General features: G+C 39.1%; 1 protein-coding gene across 1 annotated transcript in view; it reads right to left on the reverse strand.

The window, feature by feature from the left end:
- Positions 1-21,721, reverse strand: part of ADAMTS18 (ADAM metallopeptidase with thrombospondin type 1 motif 18) — a gene marked incomplete at its 5' end in the record, with an annotated part of 66,481 nt that overhangs the window by 13,317 nt on the left and 31,443 nt on the right. Inside the window, 12 exons of the mRNA XM_026036554.1 lie at positions 256-397; positions 8,467-8,711; positions 9,904-10,027; positions 10,172-10,302; positions 11,628-11,800; positions 12,505-12,653; positions 13,530-13,625; positions 14,682-14,835; positions 16,302-16,439; positions 19,741-19,846; positions 20,426-20,585; positions 21,456-21,539. Coding sequence (XP_025892339.1) covers positions 256-397; positions 8,467-8,711; positions 9,904-10,027; positions 10,172-10,302; positions 11,628-11,800; positions 12,505-12,653; positions 13,530-13,625; positions 14,682-14,835; positions 16,302-16,439; positions 19,741-19,846; positions 20,426-20,585; positions 21,456-21,539 — 1,702 coding nt within the window. The remainder of the gene's footprint in view (positions 1-255; positions 398-8,466; positions 8,712-9,903; positions 10,028-10,171; positions 10,303-11,627; positions 11,801-12,504; positions 12,654-13,529; positions 13,626-14,681; positions 14,836-16,301; positions 16,440-19,740; positions 19,847-20,425; positions 20,586-21,455; positions 21,540-21,721) is intronic.

Genomic DNA, 21,721 nt, shown 5'->3' on the forward strand with positions numbered 1-21,721 from the left:
GACCTGAAGAAGAAATATTGGGTCACCTTAAGTGACATTAACTGAGATAGGGATGAGATTCTTTTTGTTTTTCTTAACTATATAGGAAGTGTGAAAGTGCTTCGTTGATGTAATAAGTTGTCAAATAACAAAAGAGACTGGGCTTTGGACAATCTCTTGTATCTACTGATGCAGATGTGTGAAATTTAGAGGTGTTGAAACATTTGAGCTGCCTTTAAAATGAAGAAGGGAGGTCAGGGCCGGGAAGGTACCTACCCCCGCCGCAGGTAGCCGAGCACGCGGACTGCACCGTCACCCACGAGTGGCTGCGTCTCCTCACTGAAGTCTTGTTCTCCTGGGGGCTTTTGGAAAAGGTGTATTCCCAAGCAATCCCAGGATTTTTGCCTTGTAACAGGATCTAGAGAAGGGAATTGAGGGTTGGTTTAAGAGTGCAGAGGGTCACAAAGAAAGTGCTGTCACTCTGACCCAAGCTGAACAACACATACTACACACATCCCGTTTACACACATCATGTTTCTGACAAGCCTCAGGAAACTGAATTCTCCAGTAAAAGAAATGTTATAGGAGTGTGACCGCTGGCCATAGGCACATTCTTTGTCACTTAACCCAGAGAGCCCAGCTCTTGGAGGCGTTTCTCAGTGTCTCCTCCTCTATTTAATATTTTAGCCTGCATATAAACATTTTTATACAGTTCAGTGTATTCATTCCTCCATAGTCTGAATTAAAATCAATGCAAGATGTAGGAACATCTGACACGTATCTAAATTTGGGGAAAAAATTCTATTTAACAACATAGATTTTAGAATTGATTTTGGCAGCTAAGTATATTTATATTCATTACCAGAATTTACAATTATAGAGCTCTAAGCTTTTATTTCTTCTTCAATATGGGCCTAGTCATACCAATATAAAGAGCAGGTGCAGTTCACTTCCTAAATATGCTTTTCAATAAGCACTAGCATTTCAGTCTGATTCCAGTTTATGTTAATGATGATTGTTCAAGATACTCATAAAATACAGCAGGCAGTACCTCACATGACATCTAAACTGAGTACTTAAGCAGATCCGTGTAGGTAAGACCTTTAGCTAGATAGGTTTCAAAATATCATCAAACTTACACTTATGCCTTTTACAACCTAGAAATTTAATAACATTATAATATGTGGCCAAGTATTTTAAAGTATTCAAAAAATTTACATATTGGAAAAGAGAAATTACCCATGACAGTGAAAATTCAGACCAAATTTACATGAACTTGAGCTCAATAATGTTTAACACATGAAGGATCTGGACTGCATAATGTTTTCTTTTCTAAAAGAAAGAAAAATGGATGCTATATATTCCATTCTAAGCCAAATATTTCAATGAGTCTTGATAATGATCCAAACTGAGAATATAGGAATTTAGAACTATAAAAAGCAAAATACATTCAAGAAAGGAGAGTATACATCTTCTCATTGAAGGACTCAGATTAGCAAACCTTCTAAGCATAGGTACATTCATATATGTAAACAAGACTAAATGCTTTATTGCAAGGGGCATGTCTCAAATGCCTTGAAGTACCTGTCCCTATGGCCACTGAATACCCCTGAAATAAACAATGTTACTCTATTTGCTGTACAGACGAGTCACACAAGTAGATCACAACAATTTTACAAGAACAGGATTAAAGAAAACAGTGGAATTGGACTGCTGGGCAAATTCAAGCTGCCCTGCCCAGCACAAGACAAACATCTAATGTGTGGAGCTTCAGAACACATTCTTCAGTAAAAATTTTTTTCCACAGAAATGCATGGCATAAAGCCACTTCTCAAAAAAAGAGTATTTATTGGGCCTGTCCAAATATAGGGAAGCAAACAAGTTTGAAAAGCAGCTTAATTTTCTTCCTGTGATAGAAGAAGTTCGGCAAACATCTGAGTGGTCAAAGTGATGGTCCTCTGAGGAGGCACCTTTCCCATTTCAGCAGATGCTCTGCGCTCCTTTGAGTGCTGAGGCTGAAATCCCAGCAGGGTACCTAGGAAGCCCAGTAGTCAAAAAAAGGGTCCTTATTCCCTGTCCATACCTCAGGACCAAGCATCATGATCAACTCTTGTCTCCAGATTCTGACAACTGTGATAAAACTGCTGTATATGGCCAAAATAGTCTTCTGAAAAATGCCTTCCACTACTAGTTAGCTGTTCTTTATTCTGAGATAACAAGAGACAAGAAATGCAACTGAGTATCAGGATTCAGAGGGAGGGAGGACAAGAGAGAAGAAACATGGCAGCCAGTTTCACTCCTGTTGGGCTGATGTTGTGGTGCTTCAACACAGGGCAAGATCGAGCGGCGCTGACCCATCCCAAGGCAGAAGCAGCCCCACTCGTACCTGGCCCTTCGGAGAACATCACAGAGCGACGCCGGCACCAGCCGCCGGAGCGGGCGCCTGGGGCAAGTGCCGCTCACGGAGGCGGCTGCCCGGAGCGGGTGCGCGGGCGGCTGCCCCTCATCCAGCGCGGCGGGGCGGGCGGCCTGGAGAAGGCAGAGCCCTGACTGCCCGAGGCAGCAGCCGAGCGAGGGCTGCTTCCCACCCCGCAGGGCACAAGAGGGAGCGTTTAGAAAGCAAGAGCTGGACTGCACTTAGCGTGTCTTACCCTGCCTCCTGTATCGACCCATTTCAGCTACGTCGCGAAGGGCATTGGACACCCCATACTGCAGGGTACAAAAGCCTGTAATTTAAAGTTGCTTGCACTCAGCTGAAAAATGTTGTTCAACGCATAATGCTCAACCAAGTTTTCATCAAGAATGCAATGCCATTGCAAAGTTGCAATTTTGCCAAAGTAATGAGCATATAAAAAAAATTCTATTGTACTTTCAAACATTCATTATAAAGCCCTTCCTTAGCAACCCAGTAACTGCAGTCTGCATATACAGCCAAGTTATCAGACCCACAAATTTGGAAAGACCTCCAATGCTAGTCTACTTAACTGGATGCATTCCAGCATCTTTTCAGCCAACTGGCATTTGCTCCCAAATTTACAGCTGGCAAACAACCTCCTTAAACATTTCCAGTTCCTCAACTGAACTGTTTAATGTCTACCTTTAACACACCAACCACCTGACTTCAGACACAACACTCAGCAGCTCTGACCGCAGGGCGCAGAGTTATAAAATTTACAGCTTCTTGAGTTGGAAAACCACAGCCTCTACGGCTGGAATCTGCCAGGCCTATTCTGAAGGAAAAGAACTGTGGCCTTTGCTTAAGGCATGAATGTTAAAAAAATGGATAAGCTGAATCCTCCCGAGTGAAGAACCTTTTCCTTTTACTGCTAATTTTGATTTCAAAGCTACACTCAAACATTTTCTAAACTAGCTGTACATCTGCTCCACTAATACTCTTTCTTTTCATTTTTTTTTTCTTTCAATGACTATGATGAGCCTCCTATAAAATACTGTCTTTTGGGGGAGGGGGACAAATTATTAAAGTGCCTATCAACATGTCATTTTTATGACTGATTTGTGCTTTTAAGGTATGTTTTATTGTAAGATGTTGTATGTGAAGTTACTTGCAAATACACTGAATTTAGAGAGATTAATTTAGACAAGATAAACTCCTTTTTCCTCCACAGTATTCTGTCTAATGCATAGGAAGACATAAAAGTGTCTGGCAAGTCTGACAAGTTGAAAAAAAAATGAATGATTCTGTCTGTGGAGGACAAATAGACATGCCTTATAGTGTGAAGCTGAGCTTTAAAAAAAGAGCAAAATAAAAGAATAGCTACTGCTTACTCACATGTGCTTCATGTATTTCATGCATCTTTTACTCATTCTGCATTTGCATAGCCTAGGAAATGGACATAAACCTAAATTTGGGATGCCAGCATATATAGTAGGTTTAACCTGTTTTTTCAGATTGCATCTTCATTTCCTGTGTCTCCCCCATTATAAATCTTTGATAATTTGCTTAGGTATAAAAGCAGTCGGCTTTCTCCTGCAGGGCAGACAGAGTAGTCTGTGTGTTTGAAGAGTGGTGGCGTTGCTATTTTCAGTCCTGTGTTTTCAGCTACCATTACCCACATGGATTTAATAAATGCTGTAACATCCAGCATCCTGAGCTGATTCTGATTTCTTCAATTAATCAGGTTTATTCCACTGACTTCCATGAGTTTACTTTGTTTGCAGTGCTGCACATCTAAGCATGGAGCGCACGATACTGGGAGAAACTGTTAAAACAGCTGAAAAATGCAGGACTCTTGGCTAAAATGGGCAAATATCGGATGTTAGCCATGACAGTGGCTGATAGCAAGAGCTTCAAAGGGAAGTGAGAACCTGTAGAGAAAAAAACCACTGCAAAGGAAGAATTACCCTGTAACTAGCTAGCCATACCTTAAAACAAAAGCATCTTTATGCCTTCCATGTTCCTACAGCTACTTTAAAAACAATCTTAACTAAAAGCTTATGAAAAACTATTGTTTTTCAAGAAAGACCACTAAGGTCATTAAAGGGGGAAAAAAAAAAAAAAAAGATAGGAAAAGAGTATCCTTGAAAGGTCCTGTATGATCTCATTCCTACTTCAGCTGTTTCAAATTTGTCCTCTGTTGTTAGGGGGTCTCCATCCTTTTACTGTTCACATGCTAAATGTACAACCTTCAGGGATACCGTCCAGCTAATCTCTCTTCACTAAAGGAGAACTCTTTTATCCATTATACTGCATCAACATCTGTATCTTATAAGCACATCTTAGCTCTCTTTAACTGACTTTCTCTTTAGGGGAAATCAGTACAAATTTATCATCTAGTAGCTAATAATAAATGTAATGCTTTATAACTGCAGCTTGGCTTTCTCCCAATGGCAGCTAGATCATCAGTAAAGTCATTCCACCTGGCTTCCTTTCTCTCTCTCTCTCTCCTTTTTTCCCCCCTCCCCTCTATCGACAAGGAGGAAGTGATTTACTGCTTTTAATTAGATATTTTCCTGCTTTGAAGCTCCCTTCACCTTCCCTTCCTGTGGATGGTTGCCTCTTTGTAAAGCATCCTTTCCATCTGTTACCTATTGCTATCAAGATAAACCATCTTTCTTCACCAAGATTTCATAATTCCCTGATTCAATATTTCACCAAGTGTGAGGTAGAGTTCACTGAGGATACTGGTTCTGTCTCATCCTGAAAAAATGGGCTTTTTCAGATCTGATTGGAGTCTCGAGTCAATTCATCCTTCATCACCTCACTGACAAAACCCAAAATCAGAATACCAAATTCCCTTGTTTTCAGGTTAGTTTACTAATCCACACTTGTACAGGACGCTCAAGCCCACATAACAGCTGAGTTTGTTTTGCCCTTTCAGATCTTTGCCCAATTCCAGCCCGACGGGGAGGACCCTGGAGCCTGCAGCAGGAAGGGCTGCAGGGAATGTCCACGGGCACTGGGGCCTGCGCTCGGCACCGAAGGCAGAGAAACGAGTGCCAAAGCAGGCGGCATCCTCCTCAAGTCGCACCTTTATCACCTGCCAGAAAAACTCCACCAACATCTAAATGTTGACCTTTGATTACCTCTGATCCATTGAGTTTTTGGTTTCTGCAAACCCACAATCACTAAAGTGTCAATAGTACAACTGCACCTTCAGAATGATGCACAAGTTCTAATGGGCCTCCATTCACCGGCTCGACAGCGCTGCCTTCCCTCCGCATGTGATTTTGCTGCTTCAACAGGCTAGGAAAAGCTCCAATGAACTCCTAAATCTGGCCATACATTTACACTCCAGTAGCTGATCTCCAGATACACTAGTCCTCCACCTTTCATTGCACATTCTTGACACAGTGTCCTCCTCCAAAAACATTTGGCCAGGGAAGTTTGGATTTTTTCTTTCAGAACCTAGTTAAATTTCAGAGCCACTGCTCTTCGTCTTCTTTGGTATGCTGGCTCCCATAATAATACACTTATATATGAATATATAAATATGTATAAAACATTTTCTAAAATTCTGATATAATTATGAAAACACTGTATCATTCTTTTTTTGTCTCTTATACTTTCAAATAATGACTTATGACTGCAAATCTAATTAAATGATATGTGCCAAAGTGAACCATTGAGAACCTGATAGAAAATAGGCATAGGAATACTCTGTACAATAATCACATATATTAAACAGGTAGTGTGACTGCAAGGCTGGACAATTGCTGTTTCTGCAGTATGGAAGAAAACAGTGATTTTTTTTTTTTTCCCCCTTATTTGGGTTGCATCTTTCTCGCTTAATACATGCTTCAGATGTCTCTTTCAAGTAAGTACTTTGGGGAACGGCTGCATTTCCAAGGAAGTGACAGCCCTGAGCACAGACTTGTTGGGACCCGCTCCCGAGAGCGCAGGTCCCTCCTCCCGCGCGGATGCAGCCGGACACGCGGAGCCGGAGCCCGCGGTGCCGCAGGCTGCCCCGGGCCTCGGGCAAAAACCTGCGCTCTTACAGTCTGCACACCAGCGTCTGGCAAAACCACGACTGGATTTAAGAATTCAGTTTGCTGAATATTGCTTAAGTTATTGAAAAAAATATTAACTGCTGCTCCTAGAGCTATATATTTGGGGAATACACAACTATAACATTTTTAGTTGCTACAATCCCTAGTTACCAATGCTAGCGGTGTAGGTATTTCAATAAAAATACAAGGGAAGTTTAAATAAGCTCTCATAGGAGCAATAGCTTCAAGTTAAATGCTAAATCTTAATAAAACTGTTTAGCATAATTTGATAGGATGAAAATAGAAGTGTTACTTGGCATTAAAGCAAGATTTTTTTTCCCCTTTAATCTCTACTCTGTAAATTTTTTTTAACACTATGCAGCCAAGTCAGTCATCTTGTTGGCAATTTAATATTCATACTTTAGTTCCATAATAATGTAGTTCAATTTCATTTGTATTTTGACAAATAAAATTCCCAATAGTTCAGTTTAACATTTCATAGTATTTATAAGCGTGCTTGCTGCTTTGGTGTAAGGCTATTTTGGAAATGATTTGCAGACCAGGAAACATGTCTGTAACTTGCAGACCAAAGTCTTCTTTGGACTAAAACAGCCTTATTAACATACACTCCCAAATGGAAATTTTTCAACTGAGAAAACAATGCTTTAAAAAGGCATTGCAAATCATGCCAATCACTCATGAAAATACTCAACTGTTAGCCCATGAGAAGCTATCCATCCTAAAGCAAAACACTTAAGCATGTTAAAGGTCCATGGGCTTCAATGTCTCTTTTTAAAGAGGATTTTAAGAACATTAATCAAGAGGAGTATCAGTAAAGCTCTTACACATTCCAGACAAAACCTGTACTGAATAGCTGTAGCCCTTGACCAAATATTCCTCGAAGAATATACTTCATATCACAGTCTCTAATTATGGTGTTTGTTAGTTCATCAGCAGAGGGATGTAAGAGTGAGAGCACTGGGGTGTCCATCCCTGCTGAATTGCTGCCCAGAGCAGCTCTGGGCTGGGGAGAGGAGCCACAAGCCACCGCCTCGGGCAGCGGCCACGGCCCTCAGTCTCCTGCTCCCCAAGGACACTCTGGAGAAAAACATGGAATTTGCTGGCAGGTGTGGGAAGAAACTGAGCCCTTCTGGGGAGGGCTCCTGCCTTCTCACAGCAAAGGACTCATCAAAATGGACATAACAGATGAGCTACAAATCCTGGGATTTGCCTGAGCTTTTTCATAAAGCAGCAAGACCTGGAGCTGGCGGCCACGGAGCAGGCGCGCAGCTCTGCCGGCAGCCGACCCTCAGATGGTCTGATGTGTTTTCAGAGACAGTCTCATAAGGCAACGAATGTGGAGAGAGATTTTTCTTACAGCAAAAGTACTTAAGACCAGCTTCAAAATTCTAACACTGGAACAAACCATATCAGCACCAAATTTATTTTCTGCTAAACATAGTTCCGACGTGGGGCATCTGGCAGATGGAGTAGGTATAAATTTGATTAGGAGATAAATATATGTAAAATTTATTATCCTAGATTCTGTCAGCAATAAAACTGAATCGAGAAATTACATAGGAGCCCATGTACGGTACTCAGACCATCTGTTTCCCAAAGAAGATATAAAAACAGATACATGTGCCTAAAGTTTCAGCAGCATTATTTGAAACCATTACTCTTAAGCTTTAACATGATGTCTGACTTAATTTTTACATCACTGAATTTTATTGTATACCACTTACGGGATGGGTTTATAATCTCTGTTACCATTGTGCAGCAACTGAAAAATAATGGGACGTGGCATGTTCCGCATATTTTTCTTTTCTCAGAATGTGTGACGTTTTACTAAAACTTCAGAGCTTGATAAACCAGTGAAAGGCCTTTCAGTCTAGCATGACTACACAATTAAGTCTGAACACTGTCGTGGCTCAATGCTATTCTTTAATCTCGCTGAGAGCGACAGCACAAACAGAGCTAAAGCTGTCGTTACTAATTCTGTAATAGACATCAAGGAAAGAATAACAGCAAAAAACTTACTTCAAAGACCAGCGTCTCATTAGTCGGTCCTGCTGCATACAGACTCTCCGGATGGTTGAAGGAGCGTTGATAATCAAAAACGGTTCCAGCAAAAGAGAACTTTCCTGGCCAGTCAATTGTCCAGTCTCCCGTCAGGTAATACCGCTTACTGAGGCTGCGAACCGCGAGGTAGCTGCTCGAGATCTGCATTTCGTGGAGCTGGATGCTGCGCGCTCCTGCCGGAACCGTCACCACTGCATAGTAGTCTGAAAGGAGAGAAGCAAGTGACAGTTTTGCAGTTTGCATCCTGGTAGAGACGTTTCATCCTGTCCGAGCCGACAGTTTGAAAGATTCTGAAGACAGCTCTTTGATCCATCCATTTTCCCAATGACACATCAGTTCTGATTTTAAAGTTCCTATGTAGCCTGTAATCAGAGTTACTCAGAGGTGTTTCAATTCCTGGAATTTCTCTTTGTGACTGAAGATGAGACAAAGCAAGTTCACCCTAGAAAATCACGTATCAGACTAGCAGAGGTTTTCCTGTAGTGGTTTTACTAAGATCTCCCTTTAGTTCCCTAGAGTAGTTGGAAGGCATTACTTTAATCATGGATGAGCTTTTGGGGTGAGATGCACTTGGACACGGAGTTTTCATGGATCTCCCTGCTGTGACCAACTACCCCTGAGCATTTAGAAACCTCTCTCATTGCAGTCTGATCGGACATCACTGACAACCTCCACTCTGCACATGGCTAATTTTGCACAGCACTGTGGTCAGATTATTTTCCTAGCATTATATTTTATCTCTATATAACTATATCCTAAATACTTTCCTGGCCTATATCACTGTACTATTGACATATCTTAGGATTATCAGTAAATGAATCCTCAAAACACTCCTAAGGTTAAAGCAATAGTTATTATCTGCAATTTATGCCTGGGAAGTAGAGGCAGAATGAGATTATTTCCCAAGAAGCCTCTGACAGACCAATGAAGAAAAGCCTGCAGCCTAGTGACTGGGTCATTCATTGAATCAGCTGGATGACTTCCAATGAATTTAATTTGAAAATGGACATGGGAAGTGCTGTCATGTTTGGCATTATGCTGTGTACCACTGTTCATATCTTCCACAAGCTCATTCCAGACAGAATTATTTACAGCTATTTTTTCACTTGCCTGGATCCTAAAACTTTTTAAAAAGAAAATCGAAGTGTAACAGAAAAAAAAAAAGTGACTTAGGAGACAAGAAGAATGCCTGCAAATTAACTAACCAAGACTTATGTTCGTAGTTTCTTGTTACTAAGGAACAGGAGAAACGTGAACTCTCCTCTCACTCTCCCTGTGATTTTCAGTTCACATCTGGACTTTCAGCCACTGCCCTAATGAGCAAGGAGTCATATATATTACATGGGGATACAGCAGAGCAATGAGTTGATGATCATGTGGAACAGCTTTCCTTACCATTAGCTTTGTGCTGGATCAAGTATTGGCCTTTAAAGAACTTGCATGTTGAATTATCTCCTTTACAAACTCCACAAGCATCCAATACAGCTTTGGAACCAAGTCCATGATCACACCCTACTTGCTGCAACCAAAAGGCAGAAGTGAAGGACTTGGACACAAGGGAATTGGAAAAAACAGCTGCATTTTTGATAAAGTAGTCAACTGCCCACCAAAAAAAAAAAAAAAAAGAGGTATTAGGATTGTAAGAACCTTAATTTTATCTTACTTCACAAATTCCATCAATGCAAACATCATATTTGTTTGGGGAACACAGCGTTCCATCCTTCACTTTGCTGGACATTGCAAAGAAGAAGTCAAAGTCTTCAGCTGTGCAGTACAATTTACATCTGTCTTCCTCTGGGAAAAGAAGACAAGAAAGTGTTACCAGACCAAAGCAAGTTATGAAAGAAAGAAATATAAAAGAAAATAATATATGTATTTGACAACCCAGACACTCACATAGCTTAAAATTCTACACCAGCGTGAAAACACACATATTCCATTAGCTGAGCTGCTGATGTGGCCCTAAATTTCAAAAGCACTTGCCCACAGTTTCAAGTTTCACTTTTTTATTAAGAGAAATGGGAGTCTGGTAATATTTTCATTATTTTTTAAGTAAAAAATGAAAAAGAAGCAAGAATGCACAAATGATAGGTTCGGTAGGAAGTTAGAAGTAGGAGCAGACTTCCCCTTAATAAAAGCATTGTTCCTCTCAAAAATTTACAGCATTGTCTGTCAGATTTCTTCTTCTACATGGATGGTATATTGTGCATATGAAGGGCTTATAATTTCTGCCTAGAAAAATCCAGCAGTGATACTGAAATATTGTAACACTTGCTGAATGAAGCACACAATTTCCATGCAAGTAAGGGACCAAGCAAGGGACATCTTCAGGAGCATGAAATCAGATTCAAAATGCCTTCTGCCCTTAAATAAGCAACTGGATTTTTGGTAGTACTTAGCACTCCACACTTTCTATAGACCCAAACATGTGTAGCAATTTTGAAAACCATATCATGGGTTTAGGAGCACAAATATAGGTCTTGGGTGAGATTTGGAAAAGTAGTTAAGAGAATTAGGACAGTGATACATTTTTAATTTCAGAATTATTTGGGAACTTATTATTTGTTATTGAGGCCTGACCTTTATAAAGACATGGTAGAAAAAGCTAGCCTTAAAAATTTATGTCATTACATTGGTCTTTTTTGCAATTCTCATGGGACTATACCAGTAGAAAAGTCAAAAGGTTGATTTATTGTTACATTTAGAAATCTGAGAACATTCCAGATGAAGGAAGAGTCTGGTAGTGTTATTGTGGGAGCTCATATTTCCCATGGTGAAAAATCCATGGAATTCTTTTTTTGTTGTTGTTATTTTCTTTCATTTTACACTAAAACATATCTAATATAAAACAAAAGAAGAGGTAGCAATGGCCAGGGAGTCACGCGAAGGACAAAGATCTAAATTCACAATCAAAATCAACTCTGCACGTTCATACAGGCAGAATCACACAGAAGGTGAGATCTAGGTATGCTAGAAAGCAAACACATCTCCAAATAGGCCAAATGAACTTCTGTTTGCTTACATCAGGGTGATATTTGCCCAAAGAATCTGGATGAATTAGAGTTTTATATCTTGCTTCCTGCAATTGACTTTGTCCATCAGAGCAGTGCTCTAATTACCTTCCACTTTAGTGTATGGCTTCCACTTGTAGTACCAGCCCCGGAAGGGTTTGCTGTTGTACTCTGCGCACTGCTGGGCACGGAAGTCGGGGCTGTTGGGTGGACAGGGCTGATAGTTGCAAAGCTGATAAATACGACTGGAGCCTTGACAGAATTTGCCGCCATACTGTGGCCTAAAAAAGAAAAAAATCTCTTTTTCACAGCCTACAGTCTTAGGTCACTTTTATCATCTTAAGAGATCAGTATTTCCCACATGGCCATTAACTTTTGTGGTTGCTACAGCCAAGCAAAGCAGCTGCCATGCAATACCTATTGGGATCACTACAAACACAGCAAAGATGTGACCAGAGAGGTGAATCATGTTCTCACCAATTTAAATTTATGCAGCTATTTTTATTTTGCTGGTTTCAATCTTGTTATATAGCTATTTTTAAATTTGTTGTAATCCAAGAATGAACATGTGCAAGTAATTACCTATCACAGTAAGACTTAATAAGGGACTACATTAAACTGATCAAACATAAACAGAATGAGTAATTACAACCTAGTAGTTGGTTTTGTAATTCACTGTTAAAAAAGATACTTGTAAATAGTCAAGAACAGAGGGACTGTACATAATTGTTCTGCTTAGGGAAAACAGTGGAGTTCATGGTTAGGTTTAAACACATTGCATCCACTTCGAGAGACCTTACCTGGGTACTATAATTCTGGCAGAATGAAAAGAACATATTCTGTTACTTTACTCGTATCTTACCTTATATTACCTTAATATTGGGTCTACGTAAATGACTGTAAATGGATTTTATGCCTAAGTTTTATCCTTTTCAAAACGGCATAAATAACATAAAAATAATACCTTTTCATCTCTATGTCTTACTTTGGATTATTGCAGTGTCTCTCCTGATAGGTGACCCCACCTCCACAAGTGCGAGAGCACTCGGACCACTCCGACCAGGCCGACCACTGGCCATTGACAGGCTTGGGTCCGTGTTCACCATATTTGACACACTGTCCTCTTCGACACCACTGCCAAAAGAATGCCAAAACGTACATGCTTAGCAGTAGCTACTAACTACGAAAAACAAAAGATCCATTTTTATAAAAGCCTCAGGGCAAGTATGTAATCCTGTAAACATGAGGCCTATCACTGGGCTCAGTGAGATTAGATTAGAAGAAGGATTCTGAAGCAGGATATGGATCAAAACGGTGATATCTATATCTATATATATATAGATATAGATATAGAGATAGAGATATATATAAAAAAGTAATATCCTAAAATTTGCCCAGGCTCTAGATAAGATCATCCATGTCATTTAAAAATACACCGTTAAAGTTCTGCTAGGAATTCCTGCTCTTATCATTCACTTATTAGACAATGCAAAAAGAGTAGAAAGGGAGAGAGAACGTGATGTCAGTAACTTGAAAATAAAAACAATATTCTAATTGAAGAAACACTTGAAATAAAATATTTCAGGTAGCTATAGCTTTGGGTAAATTACAAGGTTCAATTAAAGCAAATAACCGTGTTCCTTCAGTAGTGATCACTGGAGGGCAGGGTGCATGATGACCTTAGCTTGTACAGCAAATTTTATGACTTAAGGAATGCGTATCGCAGAGTGGAATTTGAAGTCTTGATCTGATTTTTATTACAATCACTGGAATTTCTTAATGACTTAGATTTGCCAGAAGTATCTTATTGCATAGTTTGATGGGAGGGGCATCACTCCCTACCATCATGCATGTGTCACTGCAAGGAGCAGTCTTTTGCAATGCAGCTTTGTACTCAGCAAATCAGTATTCCATATTATGAAAACTGCAGTAATGTGGAGAGGACTGGTTTGGACAGGAGTTAGTATTTAACCCGATATGCTCTAACAGTAAGTTAATAAAACAACATACCATATTTATGCCACAAGGTGTTCCTTCTGCTGCTGGCATGAACTTTGTCTCACATCTATGACCCACTTTGTGACACCAGAGAGACTTGCAAATATCCTGAAAAGAAAAAGAATTTGTATTCATATAATTGCCTGTTATTTCCTGGTGTTCAGAAATAGCAATAAGTGATGTATGCCTCTGCTACCTTCTTCTGAACTTAGAAAATCTAGAGTTTCAGATTCTTAGCAGAGCAATATTCTGTATATTGTCTTTGTGTTCATGCACCATTCTTTTTTTAAAAGACTGGATTCTTTTTTTAAAAAACTTGTTTGAATGTGAGACTACAAGATAACTAAAGTAACTAAAAGTGGTAAAAAGTTCAAGGTCACAATTAAAGCAAATCTGCAGGAGCAGTGAAATTCCAGAGAGACCTGGTTTTCTAAAACACAGGAGATGTCTGGAAACACAGTCTCTTCACAGTGCTTCTTACTCTGACTTTTTTGTTTATTGGCAGTAGAGGAAAAACAGATGCCATCACCTGATAAATGTGGTTAGTATAAAATAAATCAAAATAATGCAGGATAATAAAAATAAATCAAAATAATGCAGGATAATAATAGGAGTATAAGAAATGACAATACTTCTTTTCAGAATGAGCACTCTGGATTATTTAATAAAACATCGTCTCCAAAAAGATCTGCGAAGGCTGTAATAGTCTCTAAAACAACAGGTTAATCCTCAGTCAAAACACAAGAATATAAATTACATTTCATTATTCTAAAATAACCATATAGATCTGTTGCAGACTTCCATGCCAACGCGTAAGAGCAAAACAAAACTGAACTTCTCCCTTTCGCCCCAGCAACACACTGTGAAAACTGTGATCAAAGCTGCACTGCCTGCTAACCTGCCTTAGCAGAGCAGGCAGTGCCTGATGGATCGTTATGTATGCAAACATACACCTCCTGGAAAGAACGCATGTCCTTCTGAAACTCCCCCGGGATGGTGATATTCCTCAAGGGAGGCCAGTGCTTTCAGTGTAAATTGCTAAGCGAGATAAGGTTGAGAAATAGCCCAGCCCTCTGGAGAACATTATATTACTTGTACTGATTTATAAATGCACTGCAGTTCTCTAATGCAATTTTTACTTTTCAAAAGGATATCAATAGGTACCTTTACAAAGCTGAGGTTGCACAGTTTTGCTTTCATTCCAAATTGCCATTTGCACTGGGTATCAGCATCATAGATCTGCCCTGGCAGCTTGTCAGGGTATTTATACTGTCCTGTTTGCTTAGGTTCATCCATCAGGCAAGCAGCTTGAGCTGTACTATAATGAGAACGTATATTAATCATGACTATTATCTTTTCATCAAAATATTTTATTTGCTACAGAACAGCAAAAACACACAGTATGGTATATGCAGTACCTTTAACTAGCTTTATTGGCATGCACTAGAATGCACATATCTGCTGCAAAAGCCAAAATATCTTGATATCTTGTTGGTAGCCTGACCTGCAAACTTTTAAGATGCAGGAATTTCCAGGCCTTGGCATTATTATGACAAGAAAAAATGCTATTAAATTCCTTTTCTCCCTTTATTGCTGGGTAACCAAGAACAAGGCAATCCCATCTACAGCTTTCTCTTAAACGGATCCCCAAAATCTGGGCATAAGACAATGTCTCAAGATGGGCAGTGACCCATTTGCTTCAAGTGGATTGATACCCCAAGGGCTGCTGTGGCTGAGTGATGTGGTTTAGGTTGGCTGTGTCCATGGTAAGGTACTGTCCAAAGGTACTTTCCTATGGCCTACTTTCCTTCATACTTGCTTGTGGATTCAGATATGCAGAAGGTCAGTCCATGCTGGATTTATCCTCCAAATACGTGTTTGCTGGACCATACTGCGTGTTGGAGGGCTTGTGTAACTTTGTCATTTGCAATTTGCTTCTGTACTTAGAATATCTTTGATCACTGTAGCAGCTAAAATCACCAGAATTGTGTCATCTTTCCTGTCTGCTAGCCTAAGATATTAATTTATCCACAGAAATATCTAGGTTCTTTATTCTGACTCAGTTAACAGAATTAAGGAATTAACATCTAAAATGCCTTAATATTATCTGAGACTTAGTACTGTATACACATTTTTTGGAATGATGCACATTATGCCCATATAGGGCCAACAAAATCGAATAAATTTGTATGGGTAAGGACTATAATTCTCATTATATTAAATATGCATCAAAAACCAGCTTTTAGATGTGTCACTGAATTATGCCAACATGTTGGAGAAACAACTGACATCTCTTTCTCTCTTTCTCTTTTTTTCTCCATCCAAGAAGCAGTATATGAAAAATGTGCTTACTCATGGCATGAACTAGATCAGAAGGGAAAATTCAGGGAGAAAGGGCACTAGTGTTAATTTACATTTCATAATGAACTTGGTACCACTGTGTCTGTCCTCTTTTGTGTTCACTTCCTACTAATTCTCTAATAAACCAAGCTACAGACAGGAATGCTTGGGAAAGAATGGCATGCCAGTCATTACTGCAGGATATTCATGGAGGGTGAAATTCATTCTTCTGAAAAGAGGCAGGACAAAGACATTTTGCATACATAGCATACCACTTATACGCCTCATAAGTTCAAGTGTGTGGGCTCAAATAGTACATTGGTTTTAGCACATTTTAAAAGAAGTAAATTTCACACTTTAGTAATTTTTATGTCTGTTCCAGAGTTCATGCCCTGCTGCTAAGATATATTCCCTGGCACTAGCCCAGATTTACATCTGACCTACCTGAGAAACTTGTTGAGATACTGCCTGCTGCACACGGACCAAGAAAACACTCCATTGTTTCCTGTGAGGGTGGGAGACATAATATTACCCTCAGCTTTTCTACAAGGATTTCCTTCTCCATCATGAATCATACCAAAGCTGAAAAGAGAAACATACGTGAGAGGGGAAATGTAGATCAATCAGAAGCAAGACAAAATCTGGGGAGAAAGAACACTGTGAGAAACATCTCTATGCTTGTGTTCCACATAGGGATGCAAATATATGCACAAACCAACATACAAATGACTATTGGTATGAAAAAAGCTCCTGTTTATATCATTCAAATGCTGGTGCCATCATACGCTTAACTGGTTAGAGAAAGATTGTGAAGTGTCTGTAAAGAAAGTAGTGATGCACAGGAGCTCTGTGGTGTGAGCTAACAAGAAGACACTAGCACGCGGATACCAGAGCCACAGGCTGAGAGACATTTCATAGCTAAACGGCTTCTCTATTCTGAAATTCTGCCTGTTTATTGTATCATCCATTGCCTGTGAAACTTATTATCTAGGAGCTATTTTGTGGTGCCTCTGAAATGAGAGGATGCATTCAGTCATCAATGTTTCACCTCACGTTATAAAAATCACTGTTGTACTTGGCTGCCTTGTTGGTCATCGCAGAACAAGCCAAGAACAGAGGTTACTTGGAGTCATCTTCCTCACTGCTAATGATACAGCTCTTGGAAGGAACTACTTGGGCTAACGGGAGAAAAACTAACTCGCCACTGTCTGCAGTGCCTCCCCTACAGACAACCTGATGCCAAGTTCCTTGCAATGTCCTTGTAACACAGGCATATTATAAGAGGTCAAGTCAAAAGTAGCTCTTGGTCTTTGGAGCAGTAGTCAAATGGGACAATAATATACAAATCAATGCCAAAATGAGGTTTATACTCTAGGAACAATACTGTCACATGAACAAGACATGCAGTATCTCATTAAAAAAAAAAACCAAACCAAAAACCTTGTGATTAATGACTCGTGCAGATAACTGCATTAGAGAAATTACCTTGAAGTCATTTTTTACTCCATGTGTCCCTTCCATCTCCTAATCCTGCCCAGTAACTGAGCTTCTTGCTTCCAGCAGAATTTTCTTTTCTGCCAGCAAATGAATCAAAGCTGACAAAAGCCCCATGATGAACTGAACTACCATAATGTACCACAAAGAATTAAAGCTAGTTCTGCTGCCCCATATATCACAGCAATAACTGAACAGTCCACAGTTCAGTCTGTATCAGGTCGTTTTGTGCACTGTGTCAATGACATAGTTAGGGATGGGTAAAGAATTTCTTTATGGCATTTATAGTAATAACCACAATCATACTACTTTTCACTTTTTCATCCACCAGTTCATAAGCACAGAAACCTTTTCATTAGTGGATTAATGTTAAAAACAAGTCTGTCAAAGTACATCACAACCCTGTTTTCCTTCTAATTACTTCAAGCAGTGTTTTTATAGTAAGCTTCTGGGCAATTTTCTGAATGTTTGAGGAACAACTGAAAATACGGTACTCAGATATGCTTGAGTATGTACCTCATGTTGATATCCATGCACAATGAAGAGAATAACAACAGCACCACTTCTCCCTTTGTAATCAAGAAAGACCCTGCTACTTGCAGCATTCTTGTAAATGGGAAGATGCACATTCAGGGCCTGTACAAAGACAGTCCCATGGAGATGGATGGAGGTAAAGCACTAGTAGGCCTTATTTTCAGTCATAGTTGTCTACTGCCTATAAGTCAACCATCTCAAAACATACAGTCTGAGCAAAGACATTTTGTGTCTGTGACAGGTATTTTGTTTTTGTATTTTTCCCAGAAGATAAAATGTATTCTTTTAGAAAAGATGGAGGAGTATGATGCAAGTAAACTAAGGACAATATGAACAAAATGGCAGTAGTAGAAAAGAAAAAAATCCAACTACACGAAAAAAACAAGAATAAGATATATAGTTAATATGTAGTTCTCTCAAAGAGAATAAGAAAACGATGAAGAGGAAGGCAGGCAACTAAAAGACCGAGGGTGATAATTCTTGAGAAATAACCTATAGACTTGTTTCTCTCCTAACACTGATGGAAGGGAATTAAAAAAATTTACTAAGGTCAGTGAAATTGCATTAGTGTAACATGAGCATCAAGCCATAGGCATTCTACTTATTTGGTCCCAATGAAAGCGTTGGCACAGTTCCCATGGACTTCACTGGTAGCAGGATTATTCTTTAATTCCTTGTTTCCCTTCAGATATACAGAAACCTGTGAAAGGGTCACTCATGTAGACATTAGGTCATAGTATATACTGTAAAGCATATCTGTACAATGAAAACTACATAGCCCTGATGCAGTCATGCAGAATCGGAAAGATTCATGCCTTGACTAAACAGCAGAATACAGTAGCTCTGCCTTTCAGAAAGGTATTTGCTGCAGAAAATAACCATCCTGTACCCATGTTTTCTCTAACCTTTTCTCTAACCCCTTCATGTTTTGTGATCTGCACCACAGGGAGAAGCTATGCTTCTATACTGCCAGTGCTTAGAAAGAATTCTGTTGGAGTTGTGTTTAAACTGAAAATCAAGGGCATGCAAGAAGCTGTGCAACAGAAACTCACAATCATTTGGGAACAAGAACAGCAAAACCTAATCATCTTCATTAAAACTTAATGAACAATTCAGACAGTAGCTGAGGTTCCAGGGAAGACTCTTACTGATTTGCTCTGAGACAGCAGTTCTTAGTCTAATCACCAAAAAAGCCAGTGAACGTAATATATGCAGGAGGAGGAGCTGAATGGGATGAATGGATCCAAGATCCGATGAACCACAGAGTCTTCTGGAAAGACACCTTTAAGAAACTCACAGAGATGGCATCTCCATACTGTAAGCTGCTGTGGCCCTTCTCTTTTTGGAGCATCCACACTAGGAGCTATTTGTCTACCAGCACATGATTCAAGCACAGGAACACTGGCGTTACTATTGTCAGCTCTTTCTGCTTGCTCTAATTATTTACTGGAACAGTCATAATGGCAAAATAATAAAATGAAAAGAACCACAAGAAGCCAATTCAGCACTTAATTCTAGAGGACACATCTCTGAGTGTCTGGACTTCTGTTTAACCTAATTTCATCTGTAGCTACCTGCCAAGGTGGGAGCAATAGCGATGTACCTGTGTCAGAGTAGGGCCTCTTCACCTATGGCAACAAAATGGATTAAAATCCCCCAGCGGTTATTTTTGATTGCTGAAGAAATGATATTTAATAAAAATCTATGCATTAATGGAAAGATTTATATATTCTGACAATTATATTGTTCTATAAATGATCGGTAATTAGCTGATGTATATTAATTGATACTACATTTCCATTCATGTACATACTAATTTATAGAATGAGAATGCAAGTCATGAAAAATAGCTTACTTGTGTCCAGATTCATGAGCAATAGTAAAAGCCAGTCCAAGGCCTGTATCTTCATTGATGGTGCAGCTACGGTACTTACTGCACATACCACTGATAGGGGCAAATCCTGGAGGAAGGAGGCATTAAAAGAAGTTGTTAATAGCTCAGTATTTGTCTGTTGGGATACATGAAGATGGTTTTCAACTTGATAGTTTTACCATGAAAGAATTTCAGCAGATTTACATTTGATAATAAAAGATTTTTGTTTAAAGAGTATGCGCAAATCAAATCTAACACAAAAGAAATGCATTTTTCCAGTAAACATTATTCTTTCCCCATTCATGTCCCTCTTGCTCCCAAATTATGGATTCATGAAGAATCAAGTAGTCACTGAAAAACAAAAATCAGAGTGGCCCAGAAATATTTTCAGAATTACATGATAATCCTTGAAAAGGTGACAATCCAGAAGAATGTCTACTGAAAGTTTATTTTGCCATCTTTCCTGGAATAAAGAGAGCAATAATTCTCATGTTGTTCTAAGTATCTCAAAGGAAAACATGTAATGTTAATATTGTTCTGTAATCCAGAAGAAAATTGTAGTTATGTGAAAAAAAGGCCTTCCTTTATTCTGAAATATTTCAGTTTTATTAATCAATATGCTGCTGTTGAGATGCATGAGTTTCTCGGAACAATTTACATACCATACCTAAAGTATCACAGGGCTCGTTTTTCCAAGAGCAGATATCAAAGCCCGTAAGCAAGATGGCATGGTCGTGACGCTTCCCGTTCTTCCCAACCAGAGCAGACTGCCATTGACAAAAGCTGTTCAGAGACTGGTCCGCATGGTGGTTAATCAATAATCCACCCTGTAGATATTTCACAGACACAGAAATAAGGTGCTTCCACCAGTACTTGAGGAAGGTAAATGAAGGAAGAAGAGATGGGTAGGGAAAAGGAAGTTACTTTTTTCATATTTTTTTGCATATTAACTTATGCATTCTCATGTTAACTGTGATGACCAATTCTGTTGATCGATGAATCACAGGTATAAAATAAAACTGAACTTCTCCCACACAGACAGTTATTTTCAAAGCTAGTGATTGGAATTAAGTTGATAATGAAAGGATTTCACCAGTTACTGTGCCCAAAGATATTCAGTTGTTATAAAAGTTGAAAGCTAAAATATTTTCAGCCTTTTGTTTAAAATGTTCAGAGATTTCTGTGCAAGAACAACATTATCCAGTTACGCTGACCCTCCACAAATGCATATTCAGTTTTATCAAAATCGATTTTATTTTATTTTCTTTCACTATCTTTGCCCAAAGAACAGGCTCAACTCCCACCTTTGTTTACATGCTGTCTTCAGTTTGGAACTTTGGACTCCTTTCTCCTGATCACACTGTGGAAAGTCACTCTTACTTAGACCCACTTCAAAATCTTTATATTTATTTAGATACTTTTTAAGTAGACTTTTCATTCCAGCCATCTCTCTTCAAGAACAGGCAGGAAGTTGTTAGTGAAAGCATTTCAAAATGTCTCAAGAACATTTTAATCAAAATCAGGATTTACAATCAAAAAAGTAGGAGCAGTGAAACATAGAAAACGTGATTTTGCAGGTTTCTGTGATATCAGTCTTTCTCTTGTGCTTTATGTCCTAAGCAACCTCCAATGAAAGTCCACTCTTTCTTGTGGAGAGTGTCAAATAAAGTGTACTACATAAGAATTATGCAACTTACAGGCTCTTGTTCCAAAAGAAGAAGGCTCACAACGATAATATTTATGTCACTTCCAATTGTTCCATCTTTAAACAGACTGGAAACCTGTAATGATTATTCAAGCAGGAAATATTACTTATGTGTATAAATTTTTTTAACAATTGACTAGATAATTACACTGAGCTTCAATTTTCAATACAAATTACTGTAATTATATGCCTTGCAGAATTAATCCGAAAGAGCTTAATCCAAAAGAATTACACCCCAACCACTATACTTATTCACAA

The sequence above is a fragment of the Nothoprocta perdicaria genome, unplaced genomic scaffold, assembly GCF_003342845.1.
Source record: "Nothoprocta perdicaria isolate Ctin4 unplaced genomic scaffold, notPer1 scaffold_18, whole genome shotgun sequence".
In the NCBI taxonomy this organism is placed as follows: domain Eukaryota; kingdom Metazoa; phylum Chordata; class Aves; order Tinamiformes; family Tinamidae; genus Nothoprocta; species Nothoprocta perdicaria.